This window comes from Misgurnus anguillicaudatus, chromosome 21 (genome assembly GCF_027580225.2).
Source record: "Misgurnus anguillicaudatus chromosome 21, ASM2758022v2, whole genome shotgun sequence".
Taxonomy (NCBI): domain Eukaryota; kingdom Metazoa; phylum Chordata; class Actinopteri; order Cypriniformes; family Cobitidae; genus Misgurnus; species Misgurnus anguillicaudatus.
In genome coordinates, this window is record NC_073357.2 from 4,395,355 (window position 1) to 4,419,819 (window position 24,465).

Sequence of the window (24,465 nt, forward strand, 5' to 3'; positions counted from 1 at the left end):
TTTTAGGCTACGTAAAGTGTGGTTGTACCTGATACATTTAGTTGGCACTGAAACATATATTATCGACGCTTTGACAGGACTAATACGTTAATTATTTACGTATTAACAGCTTTATAGACGTACAAATTTGTATGTGGTATTCCTATTCATAAAAATTAAAATAATACATTTGTATTCATCAGATATATTTATTTTAAAAAGGAAGCTGTGCACAAACAGTAATATACATTTTAATTTATTTAAGAAGCACCCTGGAAAAAAGGGCACTTTCTCTCGAGGAAGAAAAGGGTCAGGTGCTCAAGGACCCTTTGATGTCTATGTGTGCACGTGCCTGCCGGTTGCTAATTAAAATGGATGTAACACAAAACAATTCGGCAACAGGTGTTTACTTGTCCTTACAAACAGTTCCACAAATGATTATGCGGTGAATCATAATTTAAAAGAACAAATCAAACAAACAAGGCTAAAAGTAACTCAATGCATTTAGGTATCTAGACGTGGTAAAGACGACTTACTTAAGTGTAAACTGAGCATCATAATGGAGAAATTTAAGTGACATTTAACGTAAGGGGCTGGTCTGATTATTTCGGGGCCAATCTGATAGCTGTCTGAGGTCAGACGAGGAGTCTTTTTACTGACCATGTCCATGCCTTTATGACCACAGTGTATCTTCTGATGGTTACTTCCAGCAGGATAATGCACAATGCTCATACAGTATCAGCTCAAACTGGATTTTTGAACATGATAACGAGTTCACTATACTCCAATGGTCTCCACAGTTACCAGATCTCAGTCCAACAGAGCACCTTTGGGATGTGGTTAAACGGGAAATTGCAACATGGATGTGTAGCTGATAAATCTGCAGCAACTGTATGATGCTATCATATTAATATAGATCTCAGAAAATCTCTGAGAAATGTTTCCAACACATTGATGAATTTATGCCATGAAGAATTAAAGCAGTTCTGAAGGCAAAATTGGTCCAACCTGGTACAAGTAAATGTACCCAAAAAGTGGCAGGTGAGTATGTCTATGTGTGTAAGTTAGAAATATGTTAAAATTTTGTATCATCTAAATTGAATCTGTATATAAACTCTACACGTCAAACACACCTCAAACAGATCCACATTTACTATATCAGCTTCATATGTAAGAGAAAATGTGGGAGGGGCTATGACATTATCAGTAAGTAACAGCTGTGATTAAAAATGAAACTAAACTGACAATCTACAAGCTGCAAGCTTTTAAACTCTTCATCTATTCAAGAAAGAAGATATTTGAGACTTTTAAAGTCGTACATGAGCACATCTGATACTCGATCACAGGTAACATAATGGAAATATATGAGAAATTTCTCTGAAAATTTTTCTAATGTTAGTGTTCTGGTTCAGTAGGGTTTTTGTTTAACTAGAAAACATTAGACAAAGTCTGGTTAATGCATGAGTTGAACTAGTTGATCTACACTAAAATGTTAAGAGATTGTTAATAAATATAGACTTTGTTATTTGTTATTCTAACTCAAAGAATGTCATTTTAAGTATTGGTTTATATATATTTTTTTCTTATTTATTTTTTCTATTTTTTGATTTTTAAACCATTGTCGCCTGCTGTTAGAGTAAGTGTTGAGTTTGGGTATGAATGTCATTTTATGTAAATCTAACCCTAAAAAGCCTGGGCTGTGTCAAATGTGATGTTGTGAGTTGTGTTTGTTTCCCCAAAAGATTTAAAGAGAAGACGAACAATGGCAGAATCTTCACCAACATCACCAAGACGGACCAGAAGAAGGAGTATGAGTCCACCTCCATGTAAGCAAACAATCCAAAGCACATTATTTATTATATGAAATCTTTCCATTAATTTAAGACATACAGTAAATAGTGTGTAAGTGATAAATGTCGATGATGTCTACGTTTTTCAGCTTTGTCTGAAGAGCTTCAGTGTTGTATTTGTCTGGATGTGTTCAGTGATCCAGTCAGCACTCCATGTGGACACAACTTCTGCAGGATCTGTCTGAAACAGTGCTGGGACAACAGTCAGATCTACAGCTGTCCATACTGTAAAGAAACATTCAGTAAAAGACCAGAACTCAACATCAACACAACACTTAGAGAGATCACGCTGATCTTTAAAGAAAAGTTCAGTCTGAGAAGATCTGAAGTCCTCTGTGACGTCTGTGATGAAAGAAAACTGAAAGCCCTGAAGTCCTGCCTGATGTGTCAGACATCTTACTGTCAAACTCATCTGGAGCCTCACCAGAGAGTCTTAAAATTAAAGAAACACAAACTGCTGGATCCTGTGGAGAATATAAAGAACTATATATGTGAGAAACATGAGAGACCTCTGGAGCTCTTCTGTAGAGATGATCAGACACGTGTTTGTGTGTTTTGTACTGATGGAGATCACAAGAATCACAACACTGTTCCTCTAGAGGAGGAGAGTAAGGTACGAGTTCATAATTCATGCTTTATTCATCTGTTATACATATTCAAACAACATGATCTTTTGTCAGAAGATGATCAAATGTGTCTGTCTATAGACTCAACTGATGAAGACACAGACAGACATTCAGCAGATGATCCAGAAGAGAATCAAGAAGATTCAAGACATCAAACACTCAGCAGAACTCAGAAAAGTAAGTTAAAGATGTGAAATATTTGATGGATGATAATGTTTTGATTTGTCTTATAAATAAAGGTGATGAATTGTAATGAAAAACTGATTTCTCAGAGAAGCAGAGAGCAGGAGAAAGCAGCGAGTGTTGAGGTCTTCAGTGATCTGATCAGATCCATTGAGAGATGTCAGACTGAGCTGCTGGAGATGATGGAGGAGGAACAGAAAGCAGAAGAGAAACAGGATGAAGATCTCATTAAAGATCTGGAGCAGGAGATCACTGAGCTGAAGCTGAGAGACAGTGAGCTGGAGAAGATCACACACAGTGAAGATCATCTTCATCTCATACAGGTCAATAGTCCCTTTCACACATACAGTCTTTACTGGTAATTTACTGGTAAATTGCAGTTAACAGGTCATGTGTGAACAGAACCTTTCCGGTAAGTCAGTGCTGCCAATTTACCAGTAAGAGAGGTTGTACGATTACCAGTAATTTACCGGTAAGGGCTATGTGTGAATGAAAAATATAGGATTACCGGCATTTAGAACGGACGACATCAGACCGCGCTGACAGCTTCAGGCCAATCATTACGTTTTTATACAGATGACACGTTTACCCCCGCACTGTTTACGGACGTTTCCACACCCACGCAAGTCGAGCACACCTGAAGTTAACATCCTCATTTCTTTACCAAAGTTGTTTAAAACAGCTTACCATCTATTTCTTGCCGAATTGCCGACGTCCTTAGCACACCCTCTGTGAAGCCTAATGTGCAAACGCAGGTTCCGTTTGACGTCGCCTAATGCAATGTGGTTTGGTCACGAGCAACTTCGTGACCGTCCGCGTTTGCCACAGATGTGAAAACAACAAAATACGGACCGTGGATATTAAGTCATAACTCGCCATTGTTTACAAATACAACACTGAGCTCGTCGGCCGTGCGCCACAGGTAACTTCCGCATTCTCTTTGAGTTTACCGGTATTTTGATACTGATGTGTGAATGATGTCTTACTGGTAAAAAGACGGAACGTTGCTGCATGTGTGAACAGCACATTTTTGAATTTACTGGTAAATTAATTCTGGTAAATTCATGGTAATTTACCAGAATTACTGTGTGAAAGAGGCTACTCTCTCTCTCTCTCTCTCTCTCTCTCTCTCCTGCTGTAGATTGACCCATCATCCCTGTACAGAGCTCCAGACATGAAGAACTGGTCTGAGATCAGTATGAAGAATCGTGTGAGTGTGGAGACTCTGAGGAGAGCTCTGACTCAACTACAGGAGACTCTCAATGAAAAACTGACTCAAACTGGTAGGTGAATATTAGTTACAAATTATTATTTGTGTTGTTAAGTGTCTGTCATCAAACACATGGGTGTTTCTTCAATAACATTAACTTTGTTTTCTTAGGTGTTTTATTGAGAGGTTTTATTGTTTTCCTTTTCTCCTAGACACCAGCTTCAAGCCTTAAATATGAAAGTCCATTTATTTTTTTTACTTTTAGCATTTAAAAGTTTATTTTATGAAATTAATGCTTTAAATATAAAAAGAGACATTGTTAGGAAAATGAGTTATGAATAAGAGTCAAGAAACTCAACTTTTTCTCTCAATTAATTCTCAACATTAAACTTCGTAGTGCATTATGTTTCAGAAAAATGAAAAAAAGACCACAGTGTATTTAAAAAATGCACAGAGTAAACAAATTAGACAAAAGTGTTTTAAGTCCATGAATAAAAGTGATTATAGTTGATGAAAGTCCCAAATATTATCCGCTATAGAAATATAGTTACTGATTCTTGTTATCTGTCAGTGTTTTTAAGTTTCTTCTGTAAACTCTTGTTGATGTTTTATTGTGATTTGTGTTGACAGTGTTGATGAAGATGCAGCAGTATGCAGGTACAATGTGTGATCTAAACTCTTCTCTCACATTCACTAACAATAATACTTTACATACACAAACTCATCTCTACTATTATAAACACATCAACATCTTTATATTGTCATTCATATTCTCTCATCTCTCTCTCAGTGGATGTGACTCTGGATCCTGATACAGCTCATTCATATCTCATCCTGTCTGAAGATAGAAAACAAGTGAAACATGGAGACATTAAACATAAACTCCCAGATAATCCAGAGAGATTTGATCTGTGTCCCTGTGTCCTGGGAAAAGAGGGATTCACCTCAGGGAGATTTTATTTTGAGGTTCAGGTGAAGGACAAAACTAAATGGACTTTAGGAGTGGCCAGAGAATCTGTTAACAGAAAGGGACAGATCACACTGTCTCCTCAGAATGGATTCTGGACTGTGTGGCTGAGGAATGAGAATGAATATTCGGCCTGTGCTGATCCTGATGTCTCTCTGTGTCTGAAAGTGAAACCACAGAAGGTCGGGGTGTTTGTGGATTATGAGGAGGGTTTGGTTTGTTTTTATGATGTAGAGTCCAGGTCTCATATCTACTCTTTCACTGCTCAAACTTTCACTGAGAAACTCTTTCCTTACTTCAGTCCATGTGTTAATGATGGCGGTAAAAATTCAGCTCCTCTGATCATCTCACCTGTTAGGTTAGGGTTAGGTTAGGGTTAGGGTCCTCTGATAAGTAATAGTGAGTAATGTGACTGACTGACAGTAATCTTTTACTGTTGCTCATAGGTTGGCTCATTTTGTCTCTTGAGGGTCTCATCTTATTTCTTTATGGTTCATTGTTTTCGTTCATCCAAGTTATGATTTACAGTTTTCAATCATGAATCTTGAGCTCTCGCCAAAGACTCTCAGATGGATTGAGATCTGGTGTCCTTTAAAAGTTTTGGATCAGTTTAGCATCATTCATCTTTCAATGATTCTTGTTAAACTTTCTGGTGATTTTTCGCTTCATATTATTTACTTCTGTCTCTTGTAATTTGTGAGGATGTAGTGTACACTTTGAGAAATAAAGGTACAATTGCTGTTCCTGGGACAGTACCTTTTAAATAGGTCCTAATATGTACCATTTTGGTACAGATATGTACATTTGAGGTACCAGTATGCACCTTTTAGGTACAAAAGTGAAAAGGTACCATCCCAGTGCCAACTTTTTTGCCTTCATGTACCTTTTTTTCTGAGAGTGTACAAGTGATCTAAACACAATGAAATGCGCAAGCATATCTCTAAAATTGACATTAACTACCTTCTTTCTGAGGTCCAGACTGTGAGGTCCATGAAATTGTTAAAGGTGTCTCTTAATCTAAACCTGAACTCTGTTTATTATCTGCTTAGTTGAGTTCAATGTTGACTAAGTCACTCAAATCAGATGTGATCAGTTCCCAAAAATCAATATACTCCAGGTTAGATTTGCACCGGATACGCACCAGAGCTGCTATTTGGCAAGGAAGACAAAGTCAATGATTTAGGTGCAGGAAACAGATTATTTTATTGAAAATAAACCACGGAGCAAATCAGATGGAGAAACCGAAGCCGGCGGCAGCCTAGTACAGCCGCTGATAGTGAGCCACCCGTGGGGAGAGCGAACTGAGAACTGGAGCCTTACAGCAGAGACGGGAAAAAGAAGAAAAGGTTATAAAAATTAAAACAACAAACACTAAGCTAGCACAACTAGACTAGCCTGACTATGTCAGACTTTGTATTTTCACTAAATTTTATTACGCTTCTGTACAAAGTCTGAGATATCTCCAATTATAACCGTTTTCCTCCGGCCTCAAAACAACCAGGCCAATCAACAGACAGAGAGCGGGCTGAGAGCAGTGACGTAAATGCTAATGGCCGAATGCAAAATTTAGGGGTGGAACGGTACACAGAAGTCCCGGTTCGGTTCGTACCTCGGTTCAGGCGCCACGGTTCGATTCACTTTCGGTACAATGGAGGGAAAAGCAAAACAAAAATTAAAGATTTTTTTTAGTACTTAACCTAATCTTAAAAACATAGGTGTCCTTATCAGTGTTATTTTGAGATGTCATGAATATGAACTGAAATGCATTTAACATACTATCTCGTATTTCAAAAATGTATACCACTTTAAGTAATCTTGTACTCATCTTTCATACAAATATGGGTTCAAATGTATTACAAGTGTTACCTAAATACATTTTAAAATTACATTTTGGCCTTATTCCATATTAATGTACTAAAGAACAAAAAAAAGGCTCTTAGGATGAATTAATAGGTGTGTACGACTTCACGAGGCGCTGCAAGAAACGACAAGTGGATGACGTCAGAGTAACGCGAGAGCGATTTGAAATCAGCCTCCTCCGCAAGATTTCTTGCGGTACTCTGACGCTGATGGTGCTGCGTAAAGTTGAGCACGCTTAAAAAACTGAAAGCAGCTGAACTCGACAGAACTGCCCTGCGTATGCCTGTTGTATATAGCAGGACAATTTATCTCCTACTTCTCAGCGTGAGAAATACAAAGTTTGGCGTTTGAACTGACTGAAATGCGTGTTTGTCAACGTGAATGCGTGAGACTTGAGAGCCCTGATTAGTTGTATTTCCACTGACATACCTAACAATTGCTGAACAACGCCGATGCAAAGTCCTCGTCTTTTCCACCACTCTCTCGCCTGTACTATTGTAACTGACTGGAAAACTGAAGTTTTGCCAAACTTGCGATGGCTGGCGGAGCGTCTAACTCTTGTGGAACACCACCACTTGCCATCCTCGCTATCTCTGCTCACTAACTGACTGGACCGGTGTCGACGTGACAAAAAACTGCAGAGTGCCAGAGAATGTAGACGGGCTCTGATAGAGCGCATACATAGGCGGAGCTCGGATGCATCGGCCCCAATCAGAGCTTCATAGCTAAAGCGGGGCAACAGAATAGCTGTCCATAAAGAACCCGCGGATCTAACAGTAGTTCCGCATTACATTAATTATTTTGCACGCAAGTTTTTTTATTTTCATACCGTGTATTCTCCGTTTAAATTCATGCACCGAACCGTGACCCCCGTACCGATTCGGTTCGAAACGAATACATGTATTGTTCCACCCCTAAAATTGTAGTTAACAGCGGATATGGAGGCACATAAAGCTATACGCTCTGTTGTGAAGAATATTCCCAGAATTTGCCAACTGAAGCCCAAGCAAGAAGAGTGTTTGTTAAACATTTTGAATGGAGAGGATGTTGTTGTCCTACTCCCAACAAGTTTTGGGAAAAGTTTAATTTGTCAACTATTACTGATCGACACAGAGAAACTCGGGAGGCCAATGGCAGGCAAGGCGATAGTTGTGATTGTGTCCCCCTTGGTTGCTCTCATGTAGGATCAGGTTAAGGAGGCAGCAAAACTTGGTCTGTGTGCTGCACAGCTTGGCATGCCCAATGATCGAGAAATTATGGAGAAGAATTTCATTGTTCACAGTTAATGGTGAAGGACGCGTGGGCAAACATTCTTTGGTGATGTTCCTGATTAACCAGAAAATAAGGTAGGAAGATTAAATTAAATTTACATTATGGTTAGGGCTGTCTGGTGGAAAAGTTTTTGAGTTTGGGAGGAGTCAGGGGGTTCCTCCACTTAGACGTGAGAGGAAAGACACCGTAAGGATAGTGTTGAACTAGATCTGGCCTGATTTACATTCCATAGAGACAGAGCGCAGTTATGCAAATTTAAAAACCACGCCCACCGGGGGGGAACGCAATCCAACCATCTCCATTGACTTTGTATTGCGAGAAGCCGCCTCCCTGTCATTTCTGGCTTATAACAAAAAACTGAACAATGCCTAAAAGCTGCTGTGTGACGCAACCCATTCTCACCCCATGGCGTCAATATTTGATGCACTTGACCATGCGTCAATATGTGACGCGGAGGGTATACCTTTCGCGTCATTTTTTGACGAACTGGGGACTTCAATACTATTACGTCCGTTGCATTCTCTTTCCGGTTTTGCATTCTCACCCCATGGCGTCAATATTTGACGCACTTGACAATGCGTCAATATGTGACGCGGGGGGTGTACCTTTCGCGTCGTTTTTTGACGAGCTGGGGACTTCAATACTATTGGGTCCATTGCATTCTCTTTCCTATTTTCTTACCATTTTCGCGTCGGTTTGGGGTTAGATTTACATAATGACATCCCTACCCAAACCTAACTCTAACCCCAACGCCAGGTGACAACTGTCATACCTAACTCTAACCCCAACGCCAGGTGACAACTGTTTAATTTCGCGTAATCTAACTCTAAACCGACGCGAAAATGTTAAGAAAATAGGAAAGAGAATGCAACGGACGTAATAGTATTGAAGTCCCCAGTTCATCAAAAAATGATGCGAAAGGTATACCCTCCGCGTCACATATTGACGCATGGTCAAGTGCGTCAAATATTGACGCCATGGGGTGAGAATGGGTTGCGTGACAATATGTACAGCTAACAAAATATGTACAGTAAAACCCAGTCTTTAAGGAGAATAAAGTGGATCGCCGACTTCATTTCGCCTAGTGGACGCAGTTCTACTAATATGAGTACTAATATGAAAAGTTGCCTGTATCCATTTTTGTGTCTTTAAATGCTCGTTTTTTGGGGTTGACAGCTTATAAAAACTTATTTACAGATTAAACTTAAAAACAGAATAATACCTAAAAGCTGCTGTGTGACAAGGTGTACATCTAACACGCCAAAAAAACAAATACGTTTTTATAAGCTGTCGACTTCAAAAAACTAGCGTTTAAAGACACAGAAATGGAAACAGGCAACTTTTCATAGTACTCATATTAGTAGATCTGCGTCCACTAGGAGGAAACGTAGTCGGCGATCCACTTTTTTCTCCTTAAAGACTGGGTTTTACGGCTTGACAGCTTATAAAAACATATTTCTGGGTTCTTTGGCTTGTTAGCTGTACGTATTGTCACACAGCAGCTTTTAGGCATTATTCAGTTTTTTGTAATAAGCCAGAAATGACAAGGAGGCGGCTTCTCGCAATACAAAGTCAATGGAGACGGTTGGATTGCTTTTCAGGTTATGACGCGCTGCGCTCTGTCTCTATAATCTACAAAAGTCGTTCACAGCCATGTTCACTCCAGTATTTTGCTCAATGGATTTGTTTTCGCATTAAATGTGTGTTTACAGTGTAAGTTCGCTATATACCTACAGTATATGCAGGAACTGACTCTATGCATTCTTTTCTGGATGAGCTTCTGATTGAGTCCCTAGCGACTCAGGCATCCAATCTTTTCCATGTTGGCTTACACCGACAGGGCGAGGATTGTGGAATGTGCTACAGCTAAGCATTGCGGTGGACAGACTTGAGTAAGCTCCAGTGTGACTGCCCTTCGCTGATCTCACGACGTAATTTGATACAATCTCCCATAGCATCAGCTGACGCAATGTCGAGAGACTGTTCTCAAAAGGGAACATCTACGGTTACTATCGTAACCTTGGTTCCCTGAGAAATGGGAACGAGACATTGCGTAAGCTGCCGGTTCACTGCTCAGATCAGCTTTACTGTTTGTTCAGTTAAAGAAATCTGAATATTTTGCCACTCAGACAAGCTCATGGTTGGCATTGGCCAGTACACTAGTGTTTTTCAATAAAGCTTCAGAGAAACCAGAAGAGGGAGGAGTTCCCCATAGCGTCAGCTGATGCAATGTCTTGTTCCCGTTTCTCAGAGAACTGAGGTTATGATACTGTAGTAACCGTAGACTTTTACAAATGCACAAGTTAGTTTTGCAGCAGGTTTATCAGCAAAGCAGCAAAAGTCAGAAGACAAATCTATAAAATGCAGTGACAGACTTAAGAGGTTGTGCTTATTTGGGGTTGTATTGCAAACCTGGACTTAAAAACAAATGTAAATATGTAAATACATCATTTTATCATAAAACTCGTTAATAATGAATGAATGAACTGCAGGTGTTTCAGAGATCCAGAAAACAAAACACTGCCACCATCTGACTCTATGAACTCAAAACAACTTTTACACAATGAACTGTTTCTTTTCTCTTTCTGAGTTACACATTCACATGTATTCCCATCAAATCCTTAAACCTATAATTGTACTATTTATTAATCTGTTAGATTTTATGGGAAACACAAAACCATCTTATATATAAACATCACTGCCATGGAGTGAAGTAAATGTTTACTGTAAATTGATATCAAACTGAAATGTCCAGATTCATAGATCACATAGACTGTCGTGTTTTTGTTCTATTTTATGGACTTTTAGTTTGCACTGAGTTCCTGTTCTGTATTCCCGGTCATGTACTCTTATTTTGAAGTTCTGTGTTCTGTTTGCCATGTTTGTAGTTCTGTGTAGTTCAATGTTTCATTGGTCCTCATGTTGATTGTTTCTCATGTGTATATATCCGGCAGTGTTCCAGTTGTCTTTTGTCAGTCGTTGTATGGGGATTTTCTTTGGAATCTGTGGATACTTTGTTTGTTTTATTTGTTTGGATTACTTTGTTTTATATGTAAATAAAACCACTGCGTATGGATCCACTGCCTCTGTCCACATCCATCACAGAAGAAATGTAATGAGGATGAGATGGGATGTCTAAGAGGGAGTGCAGTGACCTCTGGTGGAGCATGAGACCACTACACCTGACAGATAAACAAAATCTATACAACTGGATTTAAACACAAGTTTATTTGTAACACACAATACAAACATTCAATGCTGTGAGATCACAGCACAAAAATACAAGTTGTACTCTTTTTATTTGTATCTACGGTAACCAATCATCTTTCTTGTATTTCACTTGTCAAATATACATTTATATACACATGAGGAGAATGTAATAATGTTTATATAAGCTAGAGTTTGTTTTAATGTCCTCACTGTGATGCATTTTGTGTCTCTAAAAATACACTATACAAATCTATCACACAGAATTTAATTCTGTTTTTAAAAAAAAGTAGGATTGATATATGAATCTGTTATTTTACAAGCAATAAAGAAATCTGCTCAGTGTCTATGTTTTAATATAATTTTCATCTTATTTCAAGTAATGATGTCAGGAATTAATCTTCTAATGCAAATATATTAACATTTTATATAATCTAAATGTATATAAACTTTACACACAAAATACATCTCATACAGATTCACATTTACCTTACATCAGCTCCATGTGTAAGAGGAAATGTGGGAGGAGCTATGACATCACAGGTGAATGTGAACCAGAGCTTTCAGTGAAAATGAAACTAAACTGACGATCAACAATCTGCAAGATTTTAAACTCTTCATCTCTTGAAGAAAGAAAATATTTGAGACTTTTAAAGCTGTACATGAAAACATCTGATACTCATTCGCAGGTAACATGATTGAAATATATGAGAAATTTCTCTGAACAAGTTTCTAATGTTAGTGTTCTGGTTCAGTAGAGTTTATGTCTAACTAGAAACACATTAGACAAAGTCTGGTTAATACATGAGTTAAATTGAATCTACATTTAAATGTTTAGAGACTGTTAATAACTGTAGACTATGTTATTTATTATATTATAAGTCAAAGTTTAGTGTTTTTATTGTGTCACACGACTTAATGACTTAACACTTAAGAAACAGGAAGTACAGTTTTTTAACTTTTACTATTAACTTTTTTTTAACAATTGACAGTAATATAAATATTACAGCAGTGTATCCAAATATAATATGCTGGGGGGGGGGGGGCAATATATTATATAAAAATCTGAAAATAATTACATGCCTTAAGAATCTGACAAGCTTTCTGATTTTTTGAGGGTAATATTAAACCAGCATAGTGTATAATTTCTTCTTTAAAAGCTGTAAAGCATGGTTTTCAGCCAGAGAATTTACATCTACGTATATGGAATTTTGCCATTAAGATAATAAAATTAGTCATGTATGTGTGAATTTGTTTGCCCTTCTGACTTACAAATAGACCTAATAATACATGTTTCCAAAGTAAAAAAATATATTTTCAACAATGAAGTCAAGCATATATTGCCAGAAAACTGGAACTACATTACAATACCTAAACAAATGAATGTCCGTCTCTTCAGAAGAATAGCAAAGGCTACAATTGACATCTATATCCCTCTTAAATCTGACATTTAAGAAAACATTTAACAGGGTATATTCTATGAATAAGTTTAAATGTCACCCCTTTAATCTTGTTTGTGACAAAATAATGATTAGGCAAAAGTCAGACGTTTTTCCAATTAACATCATAACAAGAAGTACAGTTCGTAAACTCTAGACATAATAAAAAACAGCAGATGAAAATCATATTGAACAAGAAGAATGATGATTTTATAACAAGACATCAGACATGTAGACATTTAAATTTGTCTTTAAAAATGGCAGTTTAAATGGATTGTGTTTTTAATTTGTTTTTTAATGACATTTTTTTACAGGTCATTAAACTAAACATATTTAACACAGGTGATAAAGTGGGTGACAGATGTGATTTGTGTTGTGATTGTTTCCTGAAAATCTTTAAAAAACCGACCAATGGCAGAATCTTCAGCAACATCACCAAAACCAAGACAGACAAGAAGAAAGAGTATGGATGGACCTTCATGTAAGGGAACGATACAATTTAATAAATAATAATTTTAATATCTAAAATGCATATGTATGTGTAATAAAATGTTTTACTCAGTAATGTACAACCTGTCAGTTAAAGAAAAATATAATTTCTCTCTGTGTTTTTCATCTCTGTCATCCTCCAGTGTTTCTCTGTCTGAAGAGCTTCAGTGTTGTGTGTGTCTGGATGTGTTCAGTGATCCAGTCAGCACTCCATGTGGACACAACTTCTGCAGGATCTGTCTGAAACAGTACTGGGACAACAGTCAGATCTACAGCTGTCCATACTGTAAAGAAACATTCAGTAAAAGACCAGAGCTCAACATCAACACAGCACTTAGAGAGGTCACGCTGATCTTTAAAGAAAAGTTCAGTTTGAGAAGATCTGAAGTCTTCTGTGACATCTGTGATGAAAGAAAACTGAAAGCCCTGAAGTCCTGCCTGATGTGTCAGATGTCTTACTGTGAAACTCACCTGGAGCCTCACCAGAGAGTCCTGAACTTAAAGAAACACAAACTGCTGGATCCTGTGGAGAATATAAAGGACTATATATGTGAGAAACATGAGAGACCTCTGGAGCTCTTCTGTAGAGATGATCAGACATGTGTTTGTGTGTTTTGTACTGATGGAGATCACAAGAATCACAACACTGTTCCTCTAGAGGAGGAGAGTAAAGAGAAGAAGGTACGAGTTCATAACAACATTAATACATGCTTTATTCATCTGTTATACATATTCAAACAACATGATCTTTTGTCAGAAGATGATCAAATGTGTCTGTCTATAGACTCAACTGATGAAGACAAAGACAGACATTCAGCAGATGATCCAGAAGAGAATCAAGAAGATTCAAGACATCAAACAATCAGCAGAACTCAGAAAAGTGAGTTGAAGATGTGAAATATTTGATGGATGATAATGTTTTGATTTGTCTTATAAATAAAGGTGATGAATTGAAAAGAAAAACTGATTTCTCAGAGAAGCAGAGAGCAGGAGAAAGCAGCGAGTGTTGAGGTCTTCAGTGATCTGATCAGATCCATTGAGAGATGTCAGACTGAGCTGCTGGAGATGATGGAGGAGGAACAGAAAGCAGAAGAGAAACAGGATGAAGATCTCATTAAAGATCTGGAGCAGGAGATCACTGAGCTGAAGATGAGAGACAGTGAGCTGGAGAAGATCACACACAGTGAAGATCATCTTCATCTCATACAGGTCAATGTCTCTCTCTCTCTCTCTCTCTCTCTCTCTCTCTCTTTCTCGGTGCATGCTGGGAGTTTGGGGAAGGTGAGCGTCTCACGGGTGAGAGGAGCGTGTTTTCTGGGGGTAGTTTCTCTACTTTCCGTTTATTTATTTATTTATTTTTTGAGTTAATGTATATAGGTTTAATTAAATTCTTTTAGAGTTTTGGGAAGAACAATCGCTAGGTGATTTTTTTGATCTCGTGGCGGAGGGCTGAGATGGAAGTTTCCTCTCTGTCGCTCCGCCATGGAGTCAGTTGCGTACCTGATACCGGAGCGACGGTCGAAGACGTGCTATTAGCGATTGGAGAACAGATAGGATTTGGAAATATTGTGTCCGCATCAAGAATGAACAAAGCCGTGGTGGTTTTTCTAATGCAGGGGTGGGGAACCTTTTTCCTATCAAGGGCCATTTAGATTTTTGTAACATACTTTAAGGGCCATACTAAATTATAGAACACATTTTTCACTAACCTCTCTAATGTGATGGTTGGAACTGCTTTTCTTTGGCTAGGCGTTTGATGTCAGATGGCAGTGATGATGATGCTACTCGCAGCTGGTTTTCCAAGTGTGGGTCAGTCAGTCTGGAGCGGAATCGAGTTTTTGCAAGAGTCAGTTTTGAAAAGAACTGCTCACAGCAGTAGGTTGTCCCAAAGAGAGATGCAAACTTCAGCGCATGTTTCCTCAGAATGGGAAAATCCTCAGAACGTACATAAAGTTTATAAAAGTCAAGCAAAGGAAGGTTGTTGTACTTAGCTTTGAGTTCATCATTGCTTTGCAGCTCAATTATTTCGTGTTGTAGGTGTCAGGTACATTAGATGGCTCCACATTAAATGGCGTAGAAAATATCTTCAGTTCTTTGTGTTTACTTTTTACGTCCTGAAACCTCTCGCCAAACGCCTGAAGCAGTTTTGCACACTCACCAGCATATTCAGCTGTCATTGCAGGTTTTTGTTCTTGAAGAGTAGGAAAATGCACAGTGTTTCCCTTTTCCAGTTGCATTTGCCACAGCTTTAATTTTGCTTCAAATGATTTTACGTTCGAAAGCAGAGAGCTGAGAAGCTGGTTTGGACCTTGGAGCTTGACGTTCAGCTCTGAAAGATAAGTGGTTATGTCAACCATGAAAGCCAAATCACACAGCCACTTGCTGTCACTCAGTTCCACAACAGGTTTTCCCTTATTTTCCATGAATTGTTTTACTTCTTCCCTCAGTTTGTAAAACCGATTGAGCATATCAGAGCGACTCAGCCATCGTACCTCACAATGGTAAATCAGATCTCCATACTCGGACTCAAGATCACTCAGTAACTCTTTGAACTGGCGGCAGTTTAGTCCTCTGCTTTTGATGAAATTTACTGTGGAAACAACAGTTGTCATGACACTGTTGAGCTTCAGGGAATGTGCACACAGACTTTCTTGATGTATGATACAGTGGCATACAACTAAATCACTTGGATCGAGACCGAGACGACTCATTTCTTTTTTGACAAACGCAGTTAATCCCTTTTGCTGGCCAAGCATAGCCGGAGCTCCATCTGTGGCGAGGCCACTTAACTTTTCAAACGGTAGTTCAAATTTGTTCATCGCCAAAATAACTTGCTCAAACAAATCCTCACCTTTGGTAGTGCCGTGCATGGCTTGCAAAGACAGCAATTCCTTGCGTGTGTCAAACTCCGCCGTAATCCCACGCACAAAAATTGCTAGTTGGGCGGTATTTGTTATGTCTGTTGTTTCATCACATGCCAGAGAGAAAAATTGGAATTTTGCCAAGGTGTCCTTCAGTGTTGCTTCAATGTCTTGCGCAATATCGGTAATTCGATCTGCGACGGTTCTTCGAGATAAGCTGACATTTTGGAATAGTTTTACTTTCTCTGGTGCAAGCAACTCCGCAGCGGCAACAAGACACTCTTTCACAAACTCTCCTTCTGAATGAGGTTTCAGTTTCTTAGCTATAAGCTCGCTTACCACAAAACTCGCATGAATAATATTGTCTCTGTCAGATTGCGGTCTTGTAAAAGCAGCTTGTTGACCACACAAATTCTGCCGAAGAGTGTTAAGTTTATCCAAGCGCAGTTGTCCTTGCAACTCACTCAATTTCGGGTGTTTCGAGCTGTAATGGCGCTCGAGATTAGACTTTTTCATCACTGCAAGCGCATCCCCACAAACTAGGCAGACTGGCTTGCCTTTCACTTCAACAAAGAAATAATCCTTTGTCCATTTTTCCTGAAATGCGCGACATTCGGCATCCACTTTTCTTTTTTTGACACTCGCCATGATGCATATATCAGCAATGACAACGTTCCCGCTGCGTTGCGTTCACCCGGATTCTGACCGCTGACCCGGACATGCACACCTGTCCCTAATATGTTATTTTATAATTTTTTTAATAATGATTATTTTATATTATTTTCCATCACAGATAAAGTAATTGCTGTCTATAGTTTTTTTTTCTATTTCCATTTTTTTTTATTCCCCCCATTTTTTTCATTGCCCCACGATTGACTTGTGGGCCGGATAAAACAGTCTCGCGGGCCGCATACGGCCCGGAGGCCGGACGTTCCCCACCCCTGTTATGGATCAAACTTTCGTGAGTAAACTTGTTGTGAGCGGCGTTTGGGTAAGTGGAGCTTTTGTTATTGTTTCACCTTTAGTATCGCAGTCGATAAGAGTGAACATTTCAAATTGTCCACCGTATATACCCAATATATACATTAAAAATGAACTACAGAGGTTCGGGAAAATCGTAAGTGGAATCACCTTAATTCCACTCGGATGTAAAAATGAGGCATTGAAACATGTGTTGTCTTTTAGGCGACAAGTGTTTATGGTTTTAGAATCGCCGACGCTCGATATTTCGTTTCGGGTAAAACACGAAAACAAATCATACATGATTTATGCAAGCACCAATCATTTGAAATGTTTTGAATGTGGTAATATTGGCCATAAAAAGCTGCAATGCCCACTTAAAACAAAAACAGCAGCAAATGAAGTTGAACAGGTGGTTGCCGAAAGTGAAGTGGACAAGGAAGATAAAAGTAAAGAGACAGATTCAGACAATGAAAGTGACGTGGAGCTTGGTGCAAACAATAAATCGAATAATCAGGAACAAAGTGATCCTACTGAAGATTTAAAACAGAAGGGATTGAGTGAAATGGAAAGGGAACAAAATCGTGATGGAGAGAATAAAAAGAGGAACAGCGAAGAGGCAGGAACTAGTGAAGTGAAGAAATGTCATTTTGAGGGTTCTGAGGAAGCTGATGCTGAGGTAGATATTGATGAAAACCAAGTCGATAATATATCTCTCTCTCAAATTTCTGAAAGTACAGATATGACTGAGGCTGATGATGATTGTCTTTCTGAAATGTCAGACATTCCCTCTAATTATGATGAGGAACAGCTATATACGGTAAAAGAGATTAATGATTTCCTTGATGTAACCTTTGGGAGAAAAGTTGAAGTTAAGGAATTTTTTCCTGATGTTAAAAAGTTTTTGGCTTCTGTGATTAAGATACAAAGGACTGTTAGTTATGAGGAGTTAAGTAGAAGAAAAAGATTTCGATTGAAAAAAATGGTTACAAATCTGAGGAAAGAAGAAATGTGTGAGAAACCTATATAGATTAATGAAGGAACCACGAGGGGTGAACTATCTGTCTCTTTTTGTCTTATCTTTCCTTTCTCTTTCCTTTCTGTCCTTTTTCTTCATGGAGAGCTTTATAATAGGATCCATTAACATCAATGGGGGAAGAGATGGCAGGAAAAGAGCAAGTCTAAATGAATACATACAAAATAAAAAAATTGATGTAACATTTGTACAAGAAACACATAGTGATATGAAAAATGAAATAGAATGGAGAATGGGGTGGAGAAGTGATTTATTTATGAGTCATGGTACAAATGTTAGTGGAGGAGTTGCCATTTTATTTTCAAAGTCAAATAATATAACTGATGTGTCTGTTAATGAAATAGAAAAAGGAAGGACTTTAGCTCTAAAAGCAACTATAATCGGTTTTGTGTTTCTTTTTATTAATATGTATGCACCAAATACTGGACCAGAGAGGATACAAATTTTTAAAAAGTTAAATGAGTTTTTAAAACAAAATTGTGATGGAGATGTTTGGTTGGTTGTAGGGGGGGATTGGAATTGTACAGATAATTTCATTTAAGATAGAAATGGAGAGGAACCCCATCCCTCATCTGCAAGGTTTTTAAATAATGTTATTAATACTTCTAATTTAGTTGATGTATGGAGACTACAACACCCTACAGTTAAACAGTACACATGGGTAAAGTGTTCTCATGATCATATTAGTTCTGCAAGGTTAGACAGATTTTATATTAATAAGATCAAAAGTAATAGAATTTTAAAATCTACAATTTGTCCAAATGGGTTCTCTGATCATCATTTATGTATAATTGAAATGAATGTAAAGAAGTCACAAAGTCACAGTTATTATTGGCATTTTAATGTGAATTTGCTACAGGATGTGCTTTTTGTGAAAAATTATTTTGGATTGAGTGGAAAAAACAAAAAAATAATTATGAGGATATTGTTCAGTGGTGGGATATAGGAAAAGCACAAATTAGAATTTTCTGTCAAAATTATAAATATAATACAAAAAGTAAGATAAAAAAAAACTGTGTTTGAATTGGAGAAAGAGATCAAACTAATTGAACGAGAGGTAAGGGTTGGAGATGATGTAACAGTTGGGAAGCTGGAAGAAAGCTTTAGCCTCGTTGTTTCTTGAGAAAGCAAAAAGAGCGTTAATTAGAGCTCGTTATACTTTTTTAAAGATATGGATGCACCAAGTTCATTCTTCTTTAATCTAGAGCAGAAACAAAAGGAAAAAAAGATGATGCTGCATTTGAAGGCTGTAAATGGAAATGTGATTTCAAATCCCAATGAAATGAGAAAAATTGCTTTGGACTTTTATATGGACTTATTTGGAGAAGGACATTGTGATGTTGAATGTATGGAGGAGATACATAAAGACTTAGTGAGACTGTCTAATGAACAGAGTAAACAGCTCGACTCTGGTCTCCAACCAAATGAACTGTCTGAAGCTGTTAAAAGTCTTTCAATGGGAAAAGCACCTGGTCTAGATGGACTCCCATATGAATTTTATAAACAATTCTGGACATTATTGAAAGAAGATTTTTATGAAGTGTTTAAGTATTGTTATCAAAAGAAGGAATTACCAACTAGTTGTAAAAGAGCTGTTTTATCCTTATTACCAAAAAAGGTGATCTGGGTATGTTGAAAAATTGGAGGCCCGTAGCGGTTTTATGCACAGACTATAAAATTATGGCAAAGTGTCTTTCTAATAGACTAACACCAGTATTAGAAAGTATTGTCAATGAATATCAAACATATTGTATCCCTAACAGAACAATAATGGACAATCTGTTCCTGATAAGAGATATAATTGACATTGCAAATTTGAATGGTGAAAATGGTGGCATTTTTGCGATTGACCTGGAAAAAGCGTTTGATTGGCCATCTTTATCTATTTAAAACGCTTGAAGCTTTTGGGTTTGGTCAAAATTTTATTTCATGGATACAAATGTTGTACAAGGATGCTTCTGCAATGCTGAAAGTGGGGGGTGGTCTTAGTCGGCCTATTCCAATGTTGAGAGGAATTATACAGGGATGCCCTTTATCAGGGATGTTGTATACTTTGGCCATTGAACCCTTACTTTGTAATTTAAAGAAACACTACAGGGTTTCCTTGTTGAAAGACCTATTAAGTTTGTTGCATATGCTGACGATGTAACAATTTTTATTAAGGATGAGAGAGATGTGTCTGTTTTAAAAGAATCTCTAAAGATATATGGAAATGCATCTACTGCAAGAGTTAAGACTTTCAGGATGCAGGCAGCACAAAAGTTAATGTACTCAAATAATTGCTGGACTGACACTGCAAAAACTCTGTTACACAAAGTGGATATTTTTAAATATGATTTACAGTTGTTTTTAATCAAATTGACAGAAATGTACTTGAGAGATACATCTACTTTTTATAGAACAATGTTGAGAACATGGACTTCAATTTTTCAAGTGAACAGAGAGTTGTCCCAGTCTGAGTCCTGGATTAATCAAGAGCCTCTTTTTAATAATCTTTTAATTCAAGCAAAGGTGCTGAACTCCAAAAGTCTCCAGAATGCAATGGCAAGAGCTGGATGTACAAGAATAATGGACTTAAAAAATCATGATGAATGGAAAAGCCCAGAAGAAATGGGTAATCTGACTGGGATTAAGTCCGTCAGATTTATGAAACATGTAATGGATGAGATTTTGACTTTTCTTCCATCTGCTTATCGTCAAAAATCAAGAGAAGAGCACCTGGCTGAAGCAGAGATGGGCATAGAAGAGGACTGTTTTCTAGAACTTGATGTTTCACCTTTGGTGGATGAAGAACCTCATGAGAATTCTATTCTCACTTTTAAAACTCCAGAATTACACAGCTTTAAAGAAATTTCAAAGAAAGCGTTGTATGTGACGTGTGTCAAAGTCACTTACCAATTTGTTTTGAAGAACTGTAAAGAAACAAAATGGTCAGACGTGTTGGGGCAAAACTCTTCTCCTAGAAGGTGCTGGAGGTCTTTATATAAAACCCCTATTGAAAAACGAACTGCTGACTTACAGTGGAGAATAATACATTGGGCGATAGCGACAAATAGACATGTTGCACACATGGATCCCACTGTTGAAAATAAATGTCCATTTTGTAATTCAGATTAATCAATTTATCATCTTTTTTTATTTTGTTTTAGATTAAGAGGTGTTTTTCAGATATTAAAAAATTGGCTTGAACAACTAGGTGAAGAGTTCACTGAGAATATATACATTTATGGACCAAATTGTAAGGCTTCAGAAAAGAGAAGAATTGGTCTAATTAAATTTTTAATAGCAGAAACCAAAATGGCCATATGGGTAACGAGGAAATAAAAAGATAAATGAAGAAGCTTTGGTGGATCCAGAGAGAATGTTGTGTGGCTTTGTGACTTCTAGGATCAAAGCAGAATTTGTTTATTTTAAATTGACTAATAATCTGGATTGGTTTAAGGAATTATGGTGTTTAAGTGAAGTGTTGTGTATTTTAGATCATGAGGATAACCTAATTTTACATTTTTAATTGGTGCTTAATGTGACTACTGGATATTATCTATTTTATAATATTTGTAATTGTCTGTTGTTGTTAATTTATTTTTATGTTTTTGTGTGGGTTAAAATTCTTATGTGATATGTAAAATAAGGAAAAAAAATAAAGGAAAGAATCCTTTTTTTCCCTTGGTCATAAATAAAGTGATTAAAACTCTCTCTCTCTCTCTCTCTCTCTCTCTCTCTCTCTCTCTCTCTCTCTCTCTCTCCCTTATACTGGTATGTATTTCTCATCTCTCTCTCTCTGCTGTTGTAGATTGACCCATCATCACTGTACAGAGCTCCAGACATGAAGAACTGGTCTGAGATCAGTATGAAGACTCATGTGAGTGTGGAGACTCTGAGGAGAGCTCTGACTCAACTACAGGAGACTCTCAATGAGAAACTCACTCAGACTGGTGGGTCAATATTAGTTACAAATAATTATTTGTGTTGTTAAGTGTCTGCCATCAAACACATGGGTGTTTCTTCAATAACATTAACTTTGTTTTCTCAGGTGTTTTTATTGAAGGGTTTTATTGTTTTGCTTTTTTCTAGACACCAGCTTCAATTCTATGAAAGTTCATTTAATTTTAATTTTTTTTTTATTTTTACTTTTAGAATTTAAAAGTCTATTTTATGAAAATAATGCTTTAATGCATAGAGGGACATTGTTAGGAAAATGAGTTATGAATAAAAGTCAAGAAACTTTTTCTCTCAATTAATTCTCGACATTATGCTTTGTAGAAATGTTTCAGAAAAATTAAGAAAAAAAGAGTATTTAAAAAAATGCATATACAGAGAGAGAAAGTGTTTTAAGTTCATGTATAAAAGTGATGATAGTTGAAGGAAAAACCTAAATATTATCCGCTATAGAAATATAGTTACTGATTCTTGATATCTGTCAGTGTTTTTAAGTTTCTTCTCTAAACTCTTACTGATGTTTTACTGTGATTTGTCTTGACAGTGTGGATGAAGATGCAGCAGTATGCAGGTACAATGTGTGATCTACACTCTTCTCTCACATTCACTTACAATAAAACTTTACATACACAAACTCATCTCTACTATTAAACACATCAACATCTTTATTGTCATTCATATTCTCTCATCTCTCTCTCAGTGGATGTGACTCTGGATCCTGATACAGCAAATCCTAAACTCATCCTGTCTGAAGATAGAAAACAAGTGAGACTTGGAGACATTTGGCATGAACTCCCAGCTAATCCAGAGAGATTTGAGAAGTGTGTCAGTGTCCTGGGAAAAAAGGGATTCACCTCAGGGAGATTTTATTTTGAGGTTCAGGTGAAGGACAAAACTGACTGGGATTTCGGAGTGGCCAGAGAATCTATTAACAGAAAGGGAAAGATCCTGCTGTCTCCTCAGAATGGATTCTGGAATGTGTGGCTGAGGAATGAGAATGAATATTCGGCCTGTGATGATCCTGTTGTCTCTCTGTGTCTGAAAGTGAAACCACAGAAGGTCGGGGTGTTTGTGGATTATGAGGAGGGTTTGGTTTGTTTTTATGATGTAGAGTCCAGGTCTCATATCTACTCTTATACTGCTCAAACTTTCACTGAGAAACTCTTTCCTTACTTCAGTCCATGTGTTAATGATAAAGGTAAAAATTCAGCTCCTCTGATCATCTCACCTGTTCATTACAACAAATAAATTCACGTCCAAAATACCAAATTAAACTAAAGCTTTATAGAAATATGAATAATAAATAGTAATTATCTTTACACATCTGTAATAATAATTAATAACACATTCTTTTGTAATGTGCAGAATCAGAATAAAGAGTTAAAAATGACATAAAAAGTCATTTAGTTTGGTAAATTTGTTAGGTGCAATTGTGGTTCTTTTATTTAAGTTAACTATTAACTTTTATGGCACATTAATATTAACTTACAATTACAATTATGAAATTGGACAAATTATTTTCCAATGAAATGTTCTGTACCAAAACTTACTTTATTATCAGATTACTTCCAAAAGAACAAAAATGAAATCTAGATGAGGTTTGATGAAGACATGATATGAAACCAGAAAAACGTAAATGTGTTTCTAAAGCTCTGTGGTAGAGCATACCTTTTGTTGTTTGAACACAGCAAACACAAATACTTGTAAAAATGTATAGCTTATAATGCACTGCAAGTCGATAAAGTGTCTGCCAAATGCATAAATATAATATAATGCATAAATGACCAGGCTTACATTTTTAGTCCTCTGATAATTAATAGTGAGTAATGTATGTGATTGTTTGACTGACAGTAATCTCTTACTGTAGCTCTTAGGTTGGCTCATAATGTCTCTTGAGGGATCTTAGCTCATTTCTTTATGATTAATTGTTTTCGTTCATCCAAGTTATAATTTACAGTTTTCAATCATGAATCTTGAGCTCTCGCCAAAGACTCTCAGATGGACTGAGATCTGGACTTTGATGGGATCCTTCCGAATTTTGGTGTCCTTTAAAAAGTTTTGAATCAGTTTAGCATCATTCATCTTTCAATGATTCTTGTTGAACTTTCTGGTGATTTTTCTCTTCATATTCTTTACTTCTGTCTGTTGTAATTTGTGATGATGAAGTGTACACTGTCACAGGTTAACCTGTTGACTGTTTAAACTGGACTTAAAAACATACCACCATATCACTTGTACTGTGCATTGCCGGCAACTTAACATCTGTGTACACATCAGGAAAGTGTTATGGAGTTTTTGTTTGGTTAAGTCTAAGTTTGTTACTGTAGTGTTTGTTCTAGTTTTCAAGTCTTATAGTTTATTGACACTATTTTTCTAATATAACAAAATGACAGAACACACAATAATTCATGTATTACTTCCCTTTATTTTTACAATCATTTTTCACCAACCTTATTGCAGTTACACTTCCCGGACCACACTCCTTACAACCAAACCCATAGTCTGGGTAAAACTGTTTTTTAAAGCAAACAGCCACATCACTTCCTGTGGAAGATACCATTTTGGGTGACCAGAAGGGGAGAATTTA

At 37.1% G+C, this 24,465-nt stretch overlaps 2 protein-coding genes across 2 annotated transcripts; both read left to right on the top strand.

The window, feature by feature from the left end:
* Positions 1 to 1,218: 1,218 nt before the first annotated feature.
* On the top strand, positions 1,219 to 8,777 carry LOC141353127 (E3 ubiquitin-protein ligase TRIM39-like). Its single transcript, XM_073859612.1, has 8 exons — positions 1,219 to 1,325; positions 1,722 to 1,805; positions 1,919 to 2,442; positions 2,537 to 2,632; positions 2,728 to 2,961; positions 3,780 to 3,921; positions 4,479 to 4,505; positions 4,639 to 8,777. The coding sequence occupies exons 2-8, from the start codon at positions 1,742 to 1,744 to the stop codon at positions 5,187 to 5,189; spliced, it is 1,638 nt and encodes a 545-aa protein (XP_073715713.1). The 5' UTR covers positions 1,219 to 1,325; positions 1,722 to 1,741; the 3' UTR covers positions 5,190 to 8,777.
* A 2,772-nt stretch (positions 8,778 to 11,549) lies between these two features.
* LOC129419758 (E3 ubiquitin-protein ligase TRIM39) lies at positions 11,550 to 23,135 on the top strand. The gene is made up of 7 exons (XM_073859811.1): positions 11,550 to 11,843; positions 12,908 to 13,763; positions 13,867 to 13,962; positions 14,058 to 14,291; positions 21,733 to 21,910; positions 22,423 to 22,449; positions 22,579 to 23,135. The coding sequence occupies exons 2-7, from the start codon at positions 13,131 to 13,133 to the stop codon at positions 23,124 to 23,126; spliced, it is 1,716 nt and encodes a 571-aa protein (XP_073715912.1). The 5' UTR covers positions 11,550 to 11,843; positions 12,908 to 13,130; the 3' UTR covers positions 23,127 to 23,135.
* Positions 23,136 to 24,465: the final 1,330 nt, after the last annotated feature.

Coding starts and splice junctions, on each gene's coding strand:
- LOC141353127 (XM_073859612.1), top strand. CDS start 1,742: ATGGCAGAATCTTCACCAACATCACCAAGACGGACCAGAAGAAGGAGT. Junction 1,806..1,918: donor GAGTATGAGTCCACCTCCAT/GTAAGCAAACAA, acceptor TACGTTTTTCAG/CTTTGTCTGAAGAGCTTCAG. Junction 3,922..4,478: donor TGAAAAACTGACTCAAACTG/GTAGGTGAATAT, acceptor TTGTGTTGACAG/TGTTGATGAAGATGCAGCAG.
- LOC129419758 (XM_073859811.1), top strand. CDS start 13,131: ATGTGTAATAAAATGTTTTACTCAGTAATGTACAACCTGTCAGTTAAA. Junction 14,292..21,732: donor ATCATCTTCATCTCATACAG/GTCAATGTCTCT, acceptor CTGCTGTTGTAG/ATTGACCCATCATCACTGTA. Junction 22,450..22,578: donor GAAGATGCAGCAGTATGCAG/GTACAATGTGTG, acceptor TCTCTCTCTCAG/TGGATGTGACTCTGGATCCT.